The sequence below is a fragment of the Strongylocentrotus purpuratus genome, unplaced genomic scaffold (genome assembly GCF_000002235.5).
Source record: "Strongylocentrotus purpuratus isolate Spur 01 unplaced genomic scaffold, Spur_5.0 spur5_scaffold_6, whole genome shotgun sequence".
Lineage (NCBI taxonomy): Eukaryota > Metazoa > Echinodermata > Echinoidea > Camarodonta > Strongylocentrotidae > Strongylocentrotus > Strongylocentrotus purpuratus.
The window spans coordinates 41,048,053-41,069,051 of NW_022145612.1; the positions used below are offsets into that span (position 1 = coordinate 41,048,053).

The window sequence follows — 20,999 nt, forward strand, 5'->3', positions numbered from 1 at the left end:
TGTTCATTAAATGGGAAGTCTACCCTAATAATGAGTAAGGTTTTAATATGAGCATTTTTTGGGGGGGGGGGGTCGAAAAAAAATTGATTTTTAGATGGCCTGTTTTTTCCATGCTGGGGTTGGGCGTTCCATTTTCCTTATGTCTTTAATATTGCCCTTCCCAAAGCCTTCCAGTCTTCAGCATACATGTATGCCTGGATTAGGTCAGATACTCATTACTCACATATCTTCTACTCTGCTACACTACATGTAGGCTACTATATGTCCAAGGACATAGGACAACTATCCCGAGGACAATACCCCTCCCCCCGAAAATCACCCCCCCCCCCCACCTGTTCATTAAATGGGAAGTCTACCCTAATAATGAGTCGGGTTTTAATATTAATAAGAGCAGTTTTTTTTTTTTGAGGGGGGGGGGGTCGAATAATTCCAAGGGGGTAATTTTCAGGAAGGGGGAGGGTACATTTTTTCTCATTTTTCTGTTTGCCCAGACAAAATATTTGATTTTTAATCAGAGGCAATGTATACCCGCGGGGGATATGGAATGGGTCACTACTCTAGTTTCCCCCACTCTTTTCAAGTGTCCTGAAAATAATTGCTTCTTTCCTCTCCTTTCATAATGATTCCTCTCCAATAAATACCATTAAAATATCATAGCAATTATCTCTTGTATTGATCCCCTGCCATCCCTACTTATTAAGAAGCCGTAAAAATGAAGCTCAAGCTTTATTATTTTGAAGTTCTCCTGCAATGGACTCTAAACAGGAGGCCTCGGGGATATAAGCACGTACGAGCCCTTTTTCAAAAAAGACAAAAGAAAGAAAAGCTCTTATTTAATTTCACATTAAGTGTCCTATTGCATGTTAAAGGAGGAATCATGTAACATGTGAATCATTACCTTGGGAAATGAAACAGAGTGCCTTCCAAAGCTCGCATAAAATTCTTTCTCTCTATATATGAATCTCCGTATGTAGTAGTGCTTGGAATGCGGAAGTCTATCCATTTCATTGAATACTATATGTAATAAGGCTTCATTTTACTACTACCATGTGACCTTAATTTCACTTCTAAAAAGAATTACTTTCAGAGGGCAATTAAGTCCCGAATGTATATTTACTTACTAATTTAAGTTTTTCCCTGCCAGTGCGCGGTTCTTTAAAAAAAAAAGCGATGTCGTGCGATAGACTGATGGAAACATTTGCATTTTTTAATTTCGAAACATTATAAAACACGCTTTGGGGCGCCTTTTATTATACATTTCGGAGGTGGCGACCTCTAAAGTATTTTGTATGCAAGAGAGTGCAACTAGCGATGATTTCCATTCTAGAACAGTAAAACTTTTTAAAGTGCTTCAGGGCCTAAAGTGTCTGTTGAAATTGAAGCTTTAGTCATTATTTTCTCTCTTTTTTTAGGGCGGGGGTGTAAATTCTTCATTGAAAAATCGCAGGGGTACGTATCCCTCCCACCCCCCAATATCACAGCCTATAGGCCTCTTTGGAAATTTCTATTTGATCGCTTGTTGGATGGCCGCACCATTCCCCCTCAAAAGCATTGGAAATAAAAAATTATCTTTAAGAAGTAATAAGTTATTACTTATTATCCTATTTACTTTGTTATTATTCCATCGGGTCGTGGATTATACAGAGCTATCAAAGCCTACCAACAATGCAAACTAGGACTAAGTATCGAAGTCAGGCCCGCCAACATCTTTAAAAAATAGATCTTCGGAAGATATTTACCGGGGTCTCCACTTCAAAAGGCAAATGCAATATACAGGGCCTGCATCCGCGCGTGCGTGTCATCCCGATGTGCCATCCGGAAGTCTGCGTGTGCATATCACAGTCTTGTGCATGTTGAACTTGCGGACACGTACGGGTGCGCCAAATCATCATCATCATCGGATCTCGCCGGAGGAGCAACAGACTGATTATTCACTTTTTCTAACCAGGAATCTGCTCTTAAAATACGAATTATTCTATTCCCTGTGTATACCGGACACCTGTATAGATATGGATGAGAGCTACGATGTTATTGTGCTTGGCACAGGTCTGAAGGTAATGCAAATTGTGATTTACAGCTAATCATCTCTTTTGTGTGTTGCATTGAATTTGTGCACAAAGCTTGTTGTAATATGCGGACACTTTGGAATGAATGGGATGGGCGTGTGTCTGTGTGGCAATTGATCGGGAAGCTTGGACTCTCCATAATTCAATGTCTGCAAGCTCGGACATGAATGCATGGAATCGTTTTTATTCATCGTGAAATTGAATGAAGTGATAGGATATAAACGTTTTTTGATTGTGAATGAATGTAAAAACTAGAGATCTACCGTATGCATTTGCAGCCATTTCTTGATCTTTTATAATGTTCATCTTGACTGTTGTGTTTCAGATTAGACAACAAACGCGACGTCAGGCAGAACGTTTGTGACTTGACAGTTGCCTAGTTGAGGCCCTAGCCTTGGGATATATGAATCATGATGGTTTTCTCTTCCAATCTGATTCTGTTCACATAGACCCTATATAGTATAATGCATATAAATATTGTTTTTAATAAATTTCTTTAATTTTTGCTTGTAAAATTGTATGTTTTCATTTGTTCATGATTTTCTTTGTTTGTGCAATTACCCTTTCAGTTGAGAGATTGACAGGGGTTGCCAGTTGTGACTCCTTTCTGTTTTGCTTGATACGCTTGTTTACACTTGATAATTTTTGATTTTTAGATGGCCTGTTTTTCCCATGCTCTGGGGTTGGGCGTTCCATTTTCCTTATGCCTTTAATATGGCCCTTCCCAAAGCCTTCCAGTCTTCAGCATACATGTATGTCTGGATGAGGTCAGATACTCATTACTCACATATCTTCTACTACATGTACTTTACCTTTACCTTTACCCGAGATTCTGGAAGAATGCTGTGTTCTCAGCAGTCGGGCTTCCAGTTCAATTTCCTTTTCTTCCTTCTCGTAGTTGGGTGTCTTCTTGGTAAGTGTCTGGCTCAGTTCTGCGTCGGGTATTCTACTCATATGGGGAGCAGAAACGCTTGTCCTTCCATACTCGATCCAGTCTGGCTTTAAAGGCATTCACCGTGGTAGCAGTGACCACCTCTTCAGGAAGTGTGTTCCAGTCATTGACGACACGTTGGCTGAATGCATCCTGTCTAATCTTCGTTGAGCATCTTTGTTTTACGATCTTTAGACTGTGGCCTCTTGTGTTGCTAGTCGAGTGTTCAAAGAAGGTATCAACTGGGATGCGTTCAAGTCCATGGATGATTTTGAAAACCTGAATCATGTCGCCTCGCCGTCTGCGATATTCGAGGGAGGGAAGGTTGAGCGCCCGAAGTCTCTCTATGTAAGGACGGTTGCGGATGTCATAAATCATTTTGGTAGCTCTCTTCTGCACCCTCTCTATGGTTTTGGAGTCTGTCTTGAAGCGAGGGTACCATATGGAATCTCCGTAATCTATGAGAGGTCTGACAAGGCCTTTGTACAGCTTTGGAATTGTGGACCTGTCTCTGCACTCAAAGCTGCGACGGATGCAGGAGAGTACTCCGTTGGCTTTCTTGACAGCATATGCCACATGGTTATGGAACTTTAGCTCGTCATCAATGAGGATGCCGAGGTCTTTCTCCTCTGATGTAGCTTCAAGGACATCATCTCCAAGGGCATAGATGTGTTTGACGTTTCCTGGGCCTATGTGTAGTACTTTGCACTTTTGTGTGTTGAAGTGCATTTGCCATGTATTGCTCCATTCCATTAGTGCATCAAGGTCAGATTGGATTGAGCACAGATCATCTTTGGTGGATGCTTTGCCATACAGTTTAGTGTCGTCAGCATAGATCTTGACAGACCCTTGAAGTCCATCTGGTAGGTCATTGATGCACAAGACAAACATTGTTGGGCCGAGAACACTACCCTGCGGCACTCCGCTCCTTACTTTTGTCCAGTCAGATAATTTATCATTGACTCTAACTCTCTGGCATCTACCTTGGAGGAAGTCTGCTATCCATTCCTTAATTTGGCCACATATACCGTATGTCTCAAGTTTTGATAGAAGGCGAAGGTGAGGTACACTATCGAAAGCTTTCTTGAAGTCTAAGTATACCACATCAATAGGGGTTCCTTTATCCAGCATCTCAGTCCATGCCTCCATGACAGTCAGAAGCTGTGTCACACAAGAGCGTCCTGGAACAAAGCCATGCTGTTCATCACACAGTAGGTCATTTTCCATCAGGTGGGCAACTATCTCATCTCGAATTAGTGACTCCAGAATTTTGCATGGTACTGATGTCAAGCTGATTGGTCTGTAGTTCTTAACATCCATCTTACTGGCTTTTTTGTGGACAGGTACCACATGACTGACCTTCCATGCACTTGGTAGTTTGCCTTCCTTCAATGATGCATTGTAGATTATGGAGAGGGGCTCTGAAACTGAGGCGGCTGTTTCTTTTAGAACGCAAGGGTGAATGCCATCAGGTCCTGCACATTTGTACTTTGACAGGTGGACAAGCTTCTTATAAACATCATCTTCAGAGATTGAGATAGATGTCAATGTCTCTCCTTTGTGTCTTGGTGGGAGTTTTGGAATGTGCCCTTTATCCTCATCAGTGAATGTAGTGGCGAAAAAGGTGTTCAATGCATCCGCTTTTCCTTTATCAGTTGATATTCGTTCACCGTCTGGAGTTCTGAGTTCGCCTAGTCTGCAAGAGGTTTTGAGTTTGCTATTTGTATACCTCCAGAATGCCTTGGGATTTGATTTCACATTCATAGCCAGGTCTTTCTCAAAATTCCTACATAACTGCTTGGTCAGAGTTTGCAGCTGCTTGGCTAATCTCCTTGCTCTCATAATGTCCACAGGATGTTTGGTCCTCTGTGCCTCTTTCCAAGCTCGATGTTTCTGGCTTTGTTTCCTCAGTGCCTCTCTAGTCATCCATCTCTGTTTCTTTCTGCGGTGTTTGGGTTTTGACTTCGGTATGAACTTCTCCATTTTTTCAGTCAGGGTGACTAAAAAGAACTCCCAAGCATCCTCTACACTTTTATTCTCCAATTCAGATTCCCACTCGATTTGGTCTAGCTCTTTACACATATCATCATACTGCCCTCTGTAAAACTGGAGGTGAGGAGTTGGGGTGTGGGTGTCTGGTGTGTATACTGTAAGGCCAAAGAGGATTCCAATATGATCACTTCTTCCAATTCCAGGTACATAGTCTATGTGGTTGATCATGCCGTCCTCGTTCGTGAAAACCAGATCTAGCATACTGGAACGCTGGCCTTCTCTGTATCTGGTATGTTCCCCAATGTGTTGGTGTAGATAACAGTCAGCGACAGTTTCAAGGAACTCCTGTTCAGTATGGGACCTTGCCCTTCCAAGCTTCCAATCAATGTTGGGATAGTTGAAGTCTCCTGCTATTAGGACATGGGAGGAGTTGATTGATGTGACTTGTGTAAATGCTCGTTTCAGTTCCTCATGGTTGTCTAGTGATGGGCTTCTGTACATGCATCCAATCAGTAGTTTGTCTGAGCCTCTAGGCTACTATAGCGTCTCTTCCAGGTTTTACGAGGTCTGACACAGGGTTTGGGGGCGGCAACTTTGAAATTCACTGCTTTCTGAAGCCTAACCACAAGACCATGCGATCTCAATCTAGTCTACCCATCTTTATCTCCTTTGAGATTTTTATCAATTCTCTGATTCTGAATGGCCTTGGAAGGATATCTTCATTCTTCTTTCTATTATGTAGAGAGATCTTGCACATCTATCTAACATCCTCATCTCGGCCTGTTTCATATCCTGTATACACGATGACTTGATCATGAACTAAAAACTTATGAGAGCTCCATTTGCAATTTTTTATTCTTCCATGCAAATATGAATTTGTTTGAATAACTATACAAGAAATTGAATTTTGATCATCCATGTACATGTATAGTAGATGTACATGGCACAGCTCATCAGATTGATGTTTGAAGTGTAGCTGCTTGCTTTGATTTTCCATGTGTGTTGTTTAGATCAGTATTTGCATGCTTATCTCTATTCTCCTTACAAAGAACAAAATAACAAATTGACAATGTTTTAGTTTTAAATTAATGTTATTCTTACATGCAAAGATGGATGTACACGTGTATTATTAAGTGATCAATCCTTTGAAAAGGATAGGCTAATGAGGAAGCAAATACAATGAAAGAAGCCATTTGTAAAATTTGAGAAAAATCGGACATTGAGTATCAAAAGAATAATGATTTTTGCCCGTGCCCTCGTTGCATGACGCATAGTATGGAAAAATATAAAAAACCTGTTTTATCTTGAACATTTTTGTGCTTTAAAAATGTAAAGCCATAAAGAATGGCAGAGTACTCATTGTGTGACATCATACATCATTGTGGACTTGCAAATAGGAGATTCACTCTTAGATCGTAATCACTTTTTATTTCATCAACTGATTTCTTAAAGTTTCATTGATATGTTTGTCTGATTTTTCTGCTTCCACTAATCAACAAACATGTACTTGAGAGGTTGAATTCCCTGTACCGGTAATACATTTGCGTTACTTTCATTCATGCTTCATTTGATTTATGTACAGTTACATGTACATACCTTTTAGTTTAGACATACCAACAGTAGTACAGTCATTTTACAAAAATGGCTCCCAAGCCTCTCACTAATTGCAACAGAAAATATTTCAACTCTTTTTATAGTATCATGAAAATGCACTTTAGAACATGTAGAAAGGTCTAAGGAATCCAGGTTGTAGAAAGTGTTGACAAAAAAAAAATCCAGGCTAATTAACAATAGAGCTGAGTCAGGCCAACTTAGGTTCAGTTGTATGCTAGCCTAACAGAGCAGCATGCACAACATACATCAACGGCTCTGAGCAATAGCTTACAAGGATACCCTCTGATGAAATCGTGAAAGCAAATAAATTACATTACAAAATATAGTACTAAAATTTAATACTACATGAATTGGGTTTCCTAGCATAAAAAAGAGAGAAACAGGGTTAAGACAGAATAAAGAGAGAAACAGATGGAAATATAGAAAGTTAGTGAGAGAGAGAGAGAGAGAGAGAGAGAAAGGGGGAGAAGGAGAGGAAAAAAGGTAACATAATTGTTAGATTACAGCAGAGGCTGTGTGGTGACCATGTAAGAAATTTATTTTTCATAAAATTCTGCTTCAAATGTTATACCGGAAAACATTACAATTAATTTATTACAAGTCTGACAGTGGAGGGGGGGTTGGGGGTCAAAGATCTGAATGACATGGTATATCTTTCTACCATGGATTATTATTTTTATGTGAATCAGTGGCAGAGGGAGGGATTATTTCTTCTGAATATTAATCTGTTCTGTTCTTGTTCCTGCTCTTCAAATATTGTCGACCAAAAAGAACTGTAATGTTCGGATCTTAATGATGTCCCTCACCTTCATCTTATGATCATCATTATTATCATCATCATAAACATCATCGTCATCGTCGTTGTCTTCATCATCGTCATCGTCGTTGTCTTTATCATCTTCATCATCTTCATCATCGTCATCATCAGTATCAATACCATTATCATCATTATCACTAAATTGATCATCATCATCATCGCATCATCTTCATCATCACTTTCATCTTACGATCAACATACAATTTTACAATATCCTATCCTACATTGAAACACATTTTCAGCACCACTATTGGTACTTGAGTTGTTGAAATTAAATATGTGGATCATGACTTTTATACAGATATGAGATAAATTAGTTTGAATCTAGAAACATACAACATTTGTAGACTACTAGACTTATACTTCTCCAATAATATGTAATTCTACTTTTATCAAGAATTGACAAGACTGTAATGTTAAAATCATAAATATGTGGCTATTTTTTTCTTCTTTTTTTAGGAAAGTGTGCTGAGTGGACTTATGTCAGTGAACGGCAAGAAAGTTCTTCATCTGGATCAGAATAAGTACTATGGTGGAGAAAGTGCATCTCTAACTCCCCTCAAAGATGTAAGTTAATTTATTGTTTAACAGGACTTTAAATAAGTGGTATAAACAGGTTAAATTTAAGATAGAATTCAGTAAAATCATTCTCAAGTTTGATTCTGAATCCCTACCAGTGTCAATCCATGCCATCCATTTTGTATGCAATTTACATGTACACACATGTATATACCGGTAAGTAATAAGTGATTTTTGAGGTTGAATTAGAATAAAAGTTACCCTGATATAATTTAGGGAATTAATAAAGCTAGCTAAAAGAGAAAATCAAGGGCAGTTTAATTCTCATATATGTCAGCTGCATGATAATGTACATGTATACTGGATCATTAATTCCAATAACGTTTGTCTACTTTAATACAACTGCACCTACCGTAATTAACGGTGTATTAACCGCACCTTTTAGCCGCCGAAAAAAAAATCAAAGTCGGGGGTGCGGTTTATACACGGTACACCAAAAAAAAAAATTGTTTTTTGTTTTGTTTTTTTGTTGCCGACTTGGCGCAATGCCTGGCAATGTCTCCCAGCTCAGTAATTGATGTGTTGACTCACCACTCAAAAAACTAGAACAACACTCAAATTTGTCTGTCATTTTGGTTTGAAAGTAATCTTGATAGATTTCAATATGTAGTTGATAAAAATAATTCCTCCAATTTTTCTTCTATTACACGGCGTACCACAAGGTTCTATTCTATCCTAGGTCCTCTACTGTTTTTTGAGTCGACAAAAAAAAAGGGCGATAAAGAGGGGTGCGGTTAATACACGAGGGCGGTTTATACAACGTTAACTACGGTATTCATATCCTTCATTCACACATAATTTTTAAAATGCTATTCATGTACATGTAGTACTGTACATAATGTACAGAACATGTCAGAGGATTATGTGTGTGTGTGGGCCTTAACAATCAAACCTTGCTGCCAATGACACACCACATGCAAGGCAGATTTGTTCAGCTAAATCCATGCATGAATATATACATTCTATTATATACTGCACTAAATTAAAATGGATATTATTCTCACATTTCTTCCCCAATTTATAGCAGAGCCAAATTAGAAGCAAAAGAAAACACCCATGAAGGAATATAACGTGGCTGTAAACAAACAGTAATTAAATAGTTCTATAGTGCTCTTCATTTGATACATTTTGTAGTTTTGTGTACATGTAAGCCTTATACGTTGGGTCGAGCAGTACAATTCAATCTAGGGTACATGTATGCAATATGACCTTGGCCATATCTGTGTGTCTGAATAGAATACAAGTGTGAACTATTTGTCCATACAATGCAATGCCAAGAGTGTGACTAATACATGTACATTTATGGAATTAAAGGGAAAGATTACCCCCTAAAAATGTCAGTTGTTCTTTTGTGTGCTCTTGATATATAAATTTTGGAAATCTCAAAGCTTTGAATTATTAATTGCATAAATTGGAAGTGTTCAAGGATTCTTAGTACAGATCTCATGAATATAGCATGATTCTTTACCCAATAATATAGTTGTTTTTGTTATACATTAGGATAGGGTATTTTGATAATCTGGTAAGCCTCTAATATCATAAATGTTACATCAGGAAGATGCTGCCAAAATATAATATTGATTATACAGATTATTTCATTTCATTTCAAACCTGCACATATTTCTGGTAATTTCTACCAAATACATGTATACACTTTAGTTTCAAAATGATCGAGTAGACATTTCCATATTCACTACTACACTCTACATTAAATCATACATACTTAAAAATATGTACCGGTATTTCGGTCATTTTAGATGCATCTGATGATATAATTATATAGTATTCCACTTATATAGCTTAATGCTTAATACAATGTCTCAGTGTCGCTAATCTGTTTGACTTGTAAAATGTATTCCTTTTAATTGTGACATTTTGAATTTCTACAGTATGCAGCGAGTCATTGACTAAATGTTTATTCATGGTGGCTCTCAGCAGGGATCTTTATATGCACACATTATTTTTACAGCATGGAATTACTTATGACAGTCACAGACATACTTTTCATAGCATGGTGTAGACGGATTATCGCTGGAAATGAGATCATACTAAGCCAGGATACATGACATGTAACCATTCAACTGTACATACTCATGTACTTGTAGTTCATGACCTTGCTCGTCTTCTATGTGACTGCTAGTGTGAATGCTAGTGTGAATTATTTATCCATACACATGTACATAGTCCATTGTCTGTACATACTGTATACAGTTGAAACTGAGTGCATGATTATACATGCACCATATGATAGACAGATAACAAGCATACAGATTATTCTGTGGTACTTCAATCCGTACACAACATTCTGTAATTTTTAATGCCACTGTTTGTAATTTATTCAAGAAAGACATGTTTTTTTCAAATTCATGATTAATTTTGATTTGATTTATCTGACGCTGCTAGGTAAGGGTTTTAAGAAATCAAAAGAAATTGTTTGATTTTGCTCTTAAGTTGATGCAAATTAATGCATTAAATGCTTTTCTGAATTTATTTACCAATGTGTATGTTCTAATTGGATTATTTCTGTTTTCCCTCTCTTCATTTTATCTGATAGACTAGAAAGGGCTCTAAAACACTTTTTTTTCCACACAGCATTTTTGACCTTCATTGATTATGCTAATTTATTTAAATATCAAAATCACAAGTACATGTAATGCCAGTTCTGATAGTTTTTGTTTACTATAGTAAAGAGTTGGAATGTATACAGTATATCACTTATTCCATACTTAGTAATTATCTCATTTATTATTAACTTCTTAGTACCAGGTCCATGATTCAAGCCTCTAAATCCCTTCCCCTCTCACTCTCCCTCTCTCATACTCATGCTCACTTTCTCTCCCCCCCCCCTCTCTCTCTCTCTCTCTCCCTCTCTTTCTCTCTCTCTCTCTCTCTCTCTCTCTCTCTTTCTCTCTCCCTCTACCTACCTGCCTACATGTACCTGCCTACATGAGTGTTTCATTGTTGTATGTTTGTTTTGCAGGTGTATACATACTTCACGAAGGAGATGCCAGGTGGTGATGACAGCATGGGGAGAGGCAGGGACTGGAATGTGGATCTCATCCCAAAGTTTCTCATGGCAACAGGTAAACCAAACATAGGAATTGGGATCCCCCAATGAAAAGCAACCTTAAAACTCATTTGTACTAAATAAATCTATTTAAAAAAAATAAAATAATAATAATAATAATAATTTAAAGGGAGAAAAAATGGGTACCGGGTACATATTCATGTAACACCAATGGAAATCAAATTTCGTGTATTACATAATATACAATGAAATGAAAATGAAAAATACAAATTCGTTTTCACTGGGTGCCTGCCGTAGCAAAAAGCAGATTTGACAAAAGACTTAACTCCGTTTCGTTGACAATCAGCCATGCATGAAGACTCGTCTACGGCTGATTGTCAACGAAACGGAGTTAAGTCTTTTGTTAATTTCGTTTATTGATACGGCGGGCAGCCAGTGAAAACGAATTTGTTTAATAAAATTATGGAAATGCAAGCACTACTTTAAACAAACAGAACTTTGTCATTCCTCGCTCATTTTTCCTGATTGAGGTGTCGTATGAAAGGGCAGAAACTCAACTTTCTAGAAATGTGAATTTTTCTTCGAAATTCAGATACCGCCCGCCAAATGTCTTTTTAGTTTAATTCCTTCAAATTGCTTTTAATCACTCATGCGTGAAATATGCATCATCTGAGTAGCATCACATGAAAGAGGAGACTCTAAGCTTTCCAAATATGTATCATTCATTAATTATAGTTGTGATTAAGTTATAATAGAACATCGATACTCCCGGTTTCGTTTTTTCTGGGACGCACTGTATAGAAAATGAAACTTGCTGTTCAATAGTTCACTGTTGTTACTTCTATTATTAGACCATTTTAGATAAATTACAGAAAAGATGTAACAAAATCCTTAAAATTTATGAGATTTTCACATTTGCCATTATTTCTATATGTTGTCATGTTACATTATCTAGTGGTTACTAATGGCATCCCATTCCTATTTTCTAGGTAAGCTGGTGAACATACTGATCAATTCTGGAGTGACTCGTTACCTGGAATTCAAGTCGGTGGAAGGGAGCTATGTCTTCAAGGATGGCAAGGTCCACAAGGTCCCTGCTACAGAAACAGAAGCACTGACATCTTGTAAGTTTATCATATCAACTAGAAGAGAATGAAAGACAAGTGGGGTTGAGAGTGTGTGTAATATATGGAAGAGAAAGTGAGAGGAAAGAGAGAGATAGGTAAAGAGAGGGGAGAGAGTGAGAGGGGAGGAGAGAAGAGAAGAGAAGAGAAGAGAAGAGAAGAGAAGAGAAGAGAAGAGAAGAGAAGAGAAGAGAAGAATAGAAGAGAGAGAGAGAGAGAGAGAGAGGGGGGGGGGGTAAAGAGAGGGTTGGGTGGGAGGGAGGGAGGGGGAGGAAGAGAGAGGGGGTGGGAGGGAAAAGGAAAGAGAAGAGGGAGGATGGGGTTGAATGGGGCAGGGGCAGGATATTCGTAATTGATATTAGTTTTTCTCAGCTTTGAAATATGTTCTGATTAGTACCTACATACTTGATGGAACACTGTAGATAGTGGTTCATTCACTAGACTCTAGGTGGCAAGGTTGAGGGTTCAAATCCTTGCCTGGGAGATATGTCCCAAGCCGAGGCATTCTTATGATCTGTGTGCTCTCTTAACTCTTGTGTGAAATGGGTACCAGACAGGTTTTTTTTTTCCTCTTGAAATGCATTATGCATGAGAAACTGCCTCCTCTGCTAAGTTGGTCATTATTTCAAAGATACTTCTTATAATTTCTTTACTGTATGGTGATCACAGTTTGCTGCTGATACATTTCCCTGTGCTACCTTAATGAAAACAAGAGGCAAAGGGAGCAGCAAAATGTGATTGCTATAATGCTATTACAGGTAATTCAAATTTTATTTTTTTATCTTAAAGGTATCTTTGATAGTTGTTTTGATATAAAAAGAATAGCATGTGTATGACTAGATCCATTCCATTCCTGCAGCTTTGTTGAGCTTGGGTGAGAAGAACAGCTTCAGAGGATTCCTGAAGTACATCGCTGAATTCAACCCCGAAGACCTGAAGGATGAAGTAGACCCTGAGACGACCACTGCACAGGAACTCTATGATAAGTTTGGATTGTCCAAGTCTACCGTTGACTTCACTGGCCACGCCCTGGGTCTGTACAGAGATGACAGGTAATGTTCCCTTCTTAAAGCCCCACTGTACTTCTTATAGCTACTTGCGCCCTCTATACAGCAAACAATGCCTAATTGGTGACCATTGGTCCCCCATGATCCTCTTTTTCTTATGTTAATTGAGAGCGGGAAATCCCTCCTGGGCAAACTAGTGCAGAGGGGCTTTAAGACCACTCCAGAGAAACAAGAAATATACTTTATAATGGACAGGTGGTCTGTCTATCGGGTATCATGTAAAACAATTTTCAGTAAGGAATGCTGTTAAATGCTGGATACAAGGGTATATCCCACTCGCTAAGGAGCATATTTCACGAGACGGCACGATGAGTGAAGTACCTCCAAAAAAAGGAGAAGATTTCATAAATTATATTTCATTCATTTTCAAGGTCAAAACTATATATGGCTGTAATTTTATAATCTTTAAGAAATTTGCCAAATAACATATATTTTTTGCTAATTCCATTGAGTACTCTGTTTCTCTGTCTCTCTCTCTCTCTCGAGTGTTTAGATGACATACGGTACATATAATTGTCTTTTTTTGTTATTGCAGCTATCTAGCACAACCGTGCGGGAAGACTATCAGGAGGATCAAACTGTACTCTGAAAGCCTTGCTCGCTATGGCAAGTCACCGTATCTCTATCCAATGTATGGTCTAGGAGAGTTACCACAGGGATTTGCTAGGTAGGTCTTCATTCATTGGGTTCCTACATTAACTATCTGCATTAATGTTCAGTTCGGTCCTGTTGCCTAAAACTTACCATTGATGGTAACTTTGCCATCAATGGCAACTACCATGGTTTCAGGGCTGAACAGCCAATCAAATCAAGGTTTCCATGGCAGTTATATAGAAAAGGTTGACTTGATGTTGGAGGTGATAGACAATAAATTTGTTAGGTGTGTTATTCTTTTCATTTGTATGCGGAAGAAATAGAATTTCACTTGGAAAGAATCGCTCTTGAAATGCCCTCCTACCCCAAATTGACAAGAAATGGTTTGGATAAAATGTTGCTGACTTACGTATGTAATCCTATATACCTGTATTATGTCTTTGTGCAGTGCTTTTTGCTGAATTTTGATGATTCTGAAATCTAAAAATGCTCAATTATTCTTATAAAATATGACATAATCAACCAACCATTTCAAATAACTCCCAGACAGTTTCTGCATCCCCCCCCCTTCAGTTCTTTACTAACCTATGTTGCTGCGGTATGACTTGTTTCTTCTATCAGACTGTCTGCTATCTACGGAGGTACCTACATGCTAGACAAGCCCATCGATGAGATCACGATGGAGGATGGAAAGGTCACGGGGGTCAAATCTGGCGGTGAGGTCGCCAAGTGCAGCATGGTGATTGGCGATCCTAAGTACTTCCCTGACAGAGTCAAGAAGGTTGGACAGGTTGTTCGTGCCATCTGCTTGCTGAATCACTCTGTACCTAACACCTCTGATGCGGCTTCTTGCCAGATTATCATCCCTCAGGGCCAGGTCAATCGCAAATCTGGTGAGTTCGACCAAATATCCTGCTAATTGCAACTGCGGGCTAATGAATATGCAAATTAACTGGTTATTTTGCGATAGATTGCGGGATAGTTAAAATAGCAGGTTATTTGGCAAACTTGAGCTGATGAAGACAGGCCATTTTGAGCCAGAACAACTTCAGGCACTTTCATCTTAGTTCAATTTACTGTGATGGAAGATGATCACTGCCCAGCAGCACAGGAACTTTGACACGCTGGCTACTCAGTTCTCTTATTTCCATAGTCGTAAGTTGTAATGTCACAAATAAATGGAATCACAACTGACACTCAACAGTGGAATTAGTTTGCAAAGGTTTAATTCCCCCAAATCGGCTGTCATTTGCAATATGCAATAGTTTCCTGTGGTAAAGTTTTTTTTCTTTTACAGTAAAATAAAATGATGGGTTCTGGGCAATTTTCAATATCTATATAATAAGTTGCTCTTTTCCTCATGTTTATTTTCCTCATCCTCACACTTTATCTACCAGATATCTATGTCCTGATCGTATCCCATGCCCACCATGTTGCTACCAAGGGACACTACATCGCTCTAGTTGCTACCACGGTTGAGACAGGCGAACCCGAAGATGAGTTGAAACCAGGTCTAGATCTGCTTGGCCCCATCGTCGAGAAGTTTGTGTCTGTCTCGGACATGTATGAACCAAATGATGATGGCAAGGAGAACCAGGTAAACACTCCCCCCAAGGAAAATTTACAGATAATATTGACAAAATCACCACAAAATGTGTGACAGTTTGTAATAAATTCATACATGTATTGGTTAGATATATTTTTGATATATAATATTAACTGAAACTAAGATATCAACTTATAAAGCGCACATATCCATTCTAAAAGACTGCTCAAGGAGCTCTGAACAATATCAAAATAATTATGTAATATTAAAACTACAACATAAACAAATGGTGCTTAAGTTTCTTCTGAAATATTTCAATTGATGATGATCGTCTTATTTGTAATGGTAAAGTTTTCCATAATTTGGGTGCAATGTTAGCAAAAGCCTATCTGGGAATGTAGGTGTGATACTCCATGGTCTTATTATGTTTTTAATTTAACATAGATAGATTTTTATGTCCTTGATATTTCAATAACTGAAATGCTTTGAACAATCTCTGTGAATACATAATCAACTGCCCATGCGCAGCTAAGCTTTGCACCCTGAGCATATTATTCATGTGGAGTTGACACATTATTAATACTCTTTATTATAATAATAATAATAATAATAATGTAACTTATATCGCGCCAAATCCACTCTGTGGAGTGCTCAAGGCGCGTGTAAACAGGAAAAAAGATCAAGACTTGAAAAGAAATGTTTTGAGATGAGTTTTGAAAGAATCAGAGGATAAACATTTTTTGATGTCTTCAGGAAGGCCATTCCATAATTTAGGACTAGAGTATGCAAAAGATCTTTCCCCCCACGTTTTGGTAATTTTGGGGGTTACAAGAAAATTGGAAGTGGATGAGCGTAGAGGTCTTGCAGGAGTGTAGTTTTGGATTAGAGAGATAAGGTATTGAGGAGCAGAGCCGTGAACGCAATGAAAGGTGAGCAACAAAATTTTGAAAACAATGCGATCTTTTACTGGGAGCCAGTGTAGCGACTGCAAAACTGGGGAAATGTGGGTACGCTTGGTGGTCAGAGAAACAATACGAGCTGCAGCGTTTTGAAGCTTCTGAAGCTTGGACACTAGATTCTGGGGTAGATTGATTAGGAGGGCATTGGCAAAATCAAGACGGGAGGAAATCAGAGCATGAACTAATTTTTCGGTGGCAGACTTGGACAAATATTTACGAATAAAACCGATATTACGCAAGTGGTACCTTACAGATCTACAAATATTAAGAACTTGGTTAGACATTGTCATATGTGAGTCAAACATAACACCGAGATTGCGACACGTTTGTGACAAGTGAATTATGTGGCCAGAAAATGAAATGCAATTGATATTAACTTTACTAAGCTGTACTTTGGAACCAAATATAAGGAATTCACAATTATGAATTGAAGTCCACATAAACTTTACTTCATAATGTCCTTGAACCATATCTTATAGGTTTTTGGTCTGCTCATTTTGAAAATTATCAATTCCAACAATTTGGACATTGTATCTAAGTCTCCCTGTGTACAAAATAGCTCATTCTAGGTGATTTTCAGGCCTTCTGATCAACTAACTGGCATCCCTGATTATTCAATGTGTTTTCTTATCAAACTGATTTTAGTCACAATTTTATTTTATTACACCATGCAGCTCTTCATCTCGAGCTCTTACGATGCGACCACACACTTTGAGACAGTCCTCGACGATATCCAAGATATATACCTGAGAGCTACCGGAGAAGCGATAGACTTCTCAAAAGTCCAGCACGATCTAGAAGCCAACAAAGATTCCCAATAAGCTCTCTCTGTCTGTCTTTAGTTCCAAGTCACATAAATAGTCCACTATCTCCTGTGTGAGTTCTGTAGTGAGAGAGCTAAGAGGCTGTATGTGCACGAGAAGAAGCCGTATAAAGCAATTTTATCATTTTAAGTCTGTTTTATCGCTGCTCATGATCTATTGAACTCCAGTATAGTTGCATATCACTACTTAAAGTGCAACCATATGATGTGTACTTAAAGTCATCTTGTAAATGTAATTTGAATTGATCAAATGGTATCACATAGATTGTGTTAAAGCATATGAATATATAGGGTGGTTTATTTTTGTTTTTCAATAATTGGATGTACAGGTGGTGTAAGGGGTAGATTCGTAACTCAAAATGATTTTGTTTTTCTTCTCCAAATTACCCGGTAGTGAGGTGGTGATAAATGTTTACATTCCACATATTTTATTTGTAAATTCTGAAGTTAGACTTCAAAGGATTTTTTCTTCTTCTTCTTATTCCAGCTGTAATTGTGAACCAATCATGCTTCCTATTAACAGTGATAACTTGTACAGAGGTAATGGATGATGATGTATACTACTTAATGAGTTATGCCTTTCATGTTCATAATGTGTGTATTGCAACTGAAGTAGAGCTAGGCTAATCAAACTTGAGGTCGAGCATTTTAAATGCACTTTCCATAAATGTACATGTCTGTGAATTAGAGCAAAAGACAAAATTATTTCTTATTGCTATTTTTGTTTTTTGTTGTTGCATAACATACCTAGTATCACTGCTTTTAGAATGAAGAGTATCTATCACATTTAGTAGATTAGATTATCAACTCTGAAATCATCAACTCTCTTGAAAATATGTGCAAACTTCAAAGAGAGCAGATTGAAAGGTTATGGAACAGAACAGAATATTGTAGCACATACATCTCTGAGATGTAATAAATTTGTTGTGTACGAAGGAACATGCGTTACCGACAGGATTTTGAGAATTTTGAGGAAAAGAATCTGTATCCTTCACTCTTTTATGTGAAAAAACAATCTCACTGATAAAGTAGGCAGTCCCATTGTAATACAAGTAGCTGATCTATATCCATTTTAGCGAGAGAAGCTTGGTAAGATGCATACAAAACAAGGCCTCTAATCTTTATCTGAAGGAAAACATTTAGTTCATGAATAATGAAGGCTAAAAACTACATGTCTTGTACATAACAAAGAAGGTTACCATATAGCTCATGCCATTGTTGTTTGAAGAAAAAAACAGGATTTAAATACAACCGCAATGACTACTAGTTTAGAAATTTATGGCATTTAAATCTGAAAACAATATACATACCTGTTGAATTATGTATTGTAATCTGTCCAGTGTGATTGTGCTTTTAGAGTAGAGTATGTGGAATATCTTGTTCTTTACTTGCTAGATAGTTTTCTCAAAATCATGTGCAACTGAAAACCCATACTGTGTCCTTCCTATAAAGCTTGAAATATAAATACTTTAGTGTGTGAATGCATGGAAAGGATAGCTGATGAAGAATGAAAATATGTTTTGTTTCGAATTGAAGTTGAAGAAATTATTTACAAAGTAAGTAGGATTCTGGTTGCTTCAGAATTTATATGACATCGCTTTCAATGTTCCGTACACCACAAGCATGTTCAAATGAAAGTAATTGATTCTTCATGACTGTAGTCACGTCAATGTCCACAAAGCTATGATATTGGGGTTGAGTAAGATTGATATTTACATGAGTTGAAATAATGTCAAGTATGTTTCATTCTCAACTTTAAAGATGATATTGATTTTTGGTCTTCAATTTTCATTGTGAAGGAAACTGACTAAAAGTTATTTTGAATGGCTGATTATCGGAGTAAATAGATTTAGTACAGCAGGTAGGACTTTGTCACAAATTAACCAAATCTTGCTGAAAATCACAAATGATGGAGAAAAAAAAACAGACAGGCATAAGAGTCTAGGAGGACAAATACAAACATGTGGCATTTTGGATTTGGACCAAAGGAGACTATTTCTAATCATATTTAATGTATTTAATATATGAGCACATTTCATTTCTAGAGCAATTCTCTTCATGAGACATTGTTTCTTTGATATTAAATCACATGGGAATTAGAAAAAAAATGGGAAAGCCCCCATGTTTATTTTCTTCTGTATAAGAACTCAAACTTATCTTTGAGCCAAAGGATACGTGGTTGAACTTCTTTTATCCATAAACTTGTAATGTGAGGAATTCTTAGTAGTTGCAATAGAGCTGACAATCTTCTTTTTTTCTTGCCCTTTTTATGAAATATTAACTGATTACAGAAATAAAGTGTACATTTTTCATGAGCAACATTCAAAGAGTTTTGAAAGCTTGGGAATCTGCAGATATCACAATGCACTGGAATAAATAAGGTGTGAATACATTGTATAATGAATTAAGTAGCATGTATGTTTGCAATATAATGGCTGATGTGGCATTCTAGAAAAGAAAAAGTCTTATTTAATAATGTATCACCTGGTGGGGAAAAGTATAGTACTAATGAGTTTCATACCAAATCTGCGCTGGAACACCTAGTGATGCTCATTTGCTCACAAGCCATGTGCTTCTTTAGTTGCAATATTTTTTTGTATACAAGAAAGATTATTGTTTTATTTTCCATGAAATATTTGTGTAGTTGATTATTCTGATCTTTTCAATGTTTACATTTTTTATTTATCATCCATAAAACTTGCCTTTATTTGATATGAGAAGTGTGTTTGAACTGGAACAATCCATACTGAAAAACCTTAGTGCATTCAAGCCTACTTAAGTATGTTTGTTGATATGAATGAAAGCTCATATGCTGTAAAGTCAGCATTTATGTCATGTTTTATCATAAACAGATTTTATCTTGTTACACATTCTTACTTAATATATTCTTATCTCTGATTGCAATACAAGCCATTGTGGTTACAAAGAGGTTTTCTTTATTTTGTAGTAGCTATAGTCAATCATGTATGTAAAATTTATTGTTCCTAATTCAGTGTCATGTTAGTAGGGTGAGGGAAGTGGTGATGGTTGGCAAAGTGCAAAATAGTTTTAAAAATATACACAAATTACATTATTTGTTTGCGTAATGGTCCATACATCTACAAGTAAGGTTGTCTTTGTTGATAAGCGTTGATATGACACAAAGGCACTTCCATGTTCATTCCATGTCGGGTTCAATTCAAAAGACGCAATTTCAAATATTCAAGAATTTGGAGACCACTCAGAGATTCATCATTTCTTTTGATTCCTCTACAATTCTTGAATTTGTCACAGTGTTTCTGTAGGTTAGGAGTAGTGGTATAAATAAATAAATATACAATATCTATGGATCTTACCTGGCCTTCGTTGTGCAGTTAATATAAATGGGGGACAACAAATAGAGATGTGTATGTTAATTAGCAATGAATAGATATATGCCATAGTACTGCCTGATATATGAAACCTTAAACTTGGTAGCCGTATCTACATTTGTAATTCCAAGCAAGTTGTAGAATTTGCATTGCCATGGCTGTCATTTAACATGTTTTGAAGGCCCTAGGTGTATTGCAGTTTATTTGCTTCAGAATGAAATAAATGTATGGTCATCTGCACGCAATAAATGTCTTTTTGTTTTCTGTGTTAGTTTATGTTTCTGGATCCAGAAGGCATAGATGAGGGGGCATATCGTCGGTGGGGTGACAAAACCTTGTATCTCAATTTTTTGAGATTTTAATTTTTTTGCATAATTTTGTACCTAATGGCCTATATGACACCACCTCATAAATCCATGGAACGCCTCCTTCTCGGTTTTTTCACAAATTCCACACAAACGCCCTTAAACTAAACCTTGTAACTTTAACCCCCTTTGAAGCTGCACTGA

General features: G+C 37.3%; 1 protein-coding gene across 1 annotated transcript; it reads left to right on the forward strand.

The window, feature by feature from the left end:
- The first annotated feature begins 1,854 nt into the window (after positions 1-1,854).
- Positions 1,855-20,735, forward strand: LOC591552 (rab GDP dissociation inhibitor alpha). Its single transcript, XM_791111.5, has 9 exons — positions 1,855-2,054; positions 7,880-7,987; positions 10,980-11,082; positions 12,017-12,151; positions 13,011-13,203; positions 13,754-13,885; positions 14,434-14,705; positions 15,210-15,409; positions 16,992-20,735. Exons 1-9 carry the CDS (start codon positions 2,010-2,012, stop codon positions 17,136-17,138), a joined length of 1,335 nt encoding a protein of 444 aa, XP_796204.3. The 5' UTR covers positions 1,855-2,009; the 3' UTR covers positions 17,139-20,735.
- Positions 20,736-20,999: the final 264 nt, after the last annotated feature.

What these genes read in the sequence shown, in the direction of transcription:
- LOC591552 (XM_791111.5), top strand. Translation starts at nt 2,010, where the DNA reads ATGGATGAGAGCTACGATGTTATTGTGCTTGGCACAGGTCTGAAG. An exon ending in CTCTAACTCCCCTCAAAGAT is followed by an intron (nt 7,988 to 10,979) that starts GTAAGTTAATTT and finishes TTTGTTTTGCAG; the next exon opens with GTGTATACATACTTCACGAA. An exon ending in TTACCACAGGGATTTGCTAG is followed by an intron (nt 13,886 to 14,433) that starts GTAGGTCTTCAT and finishes TTCTTCTATCAG; the next exon opens with ACTGTCTGCTATCTACGGAG.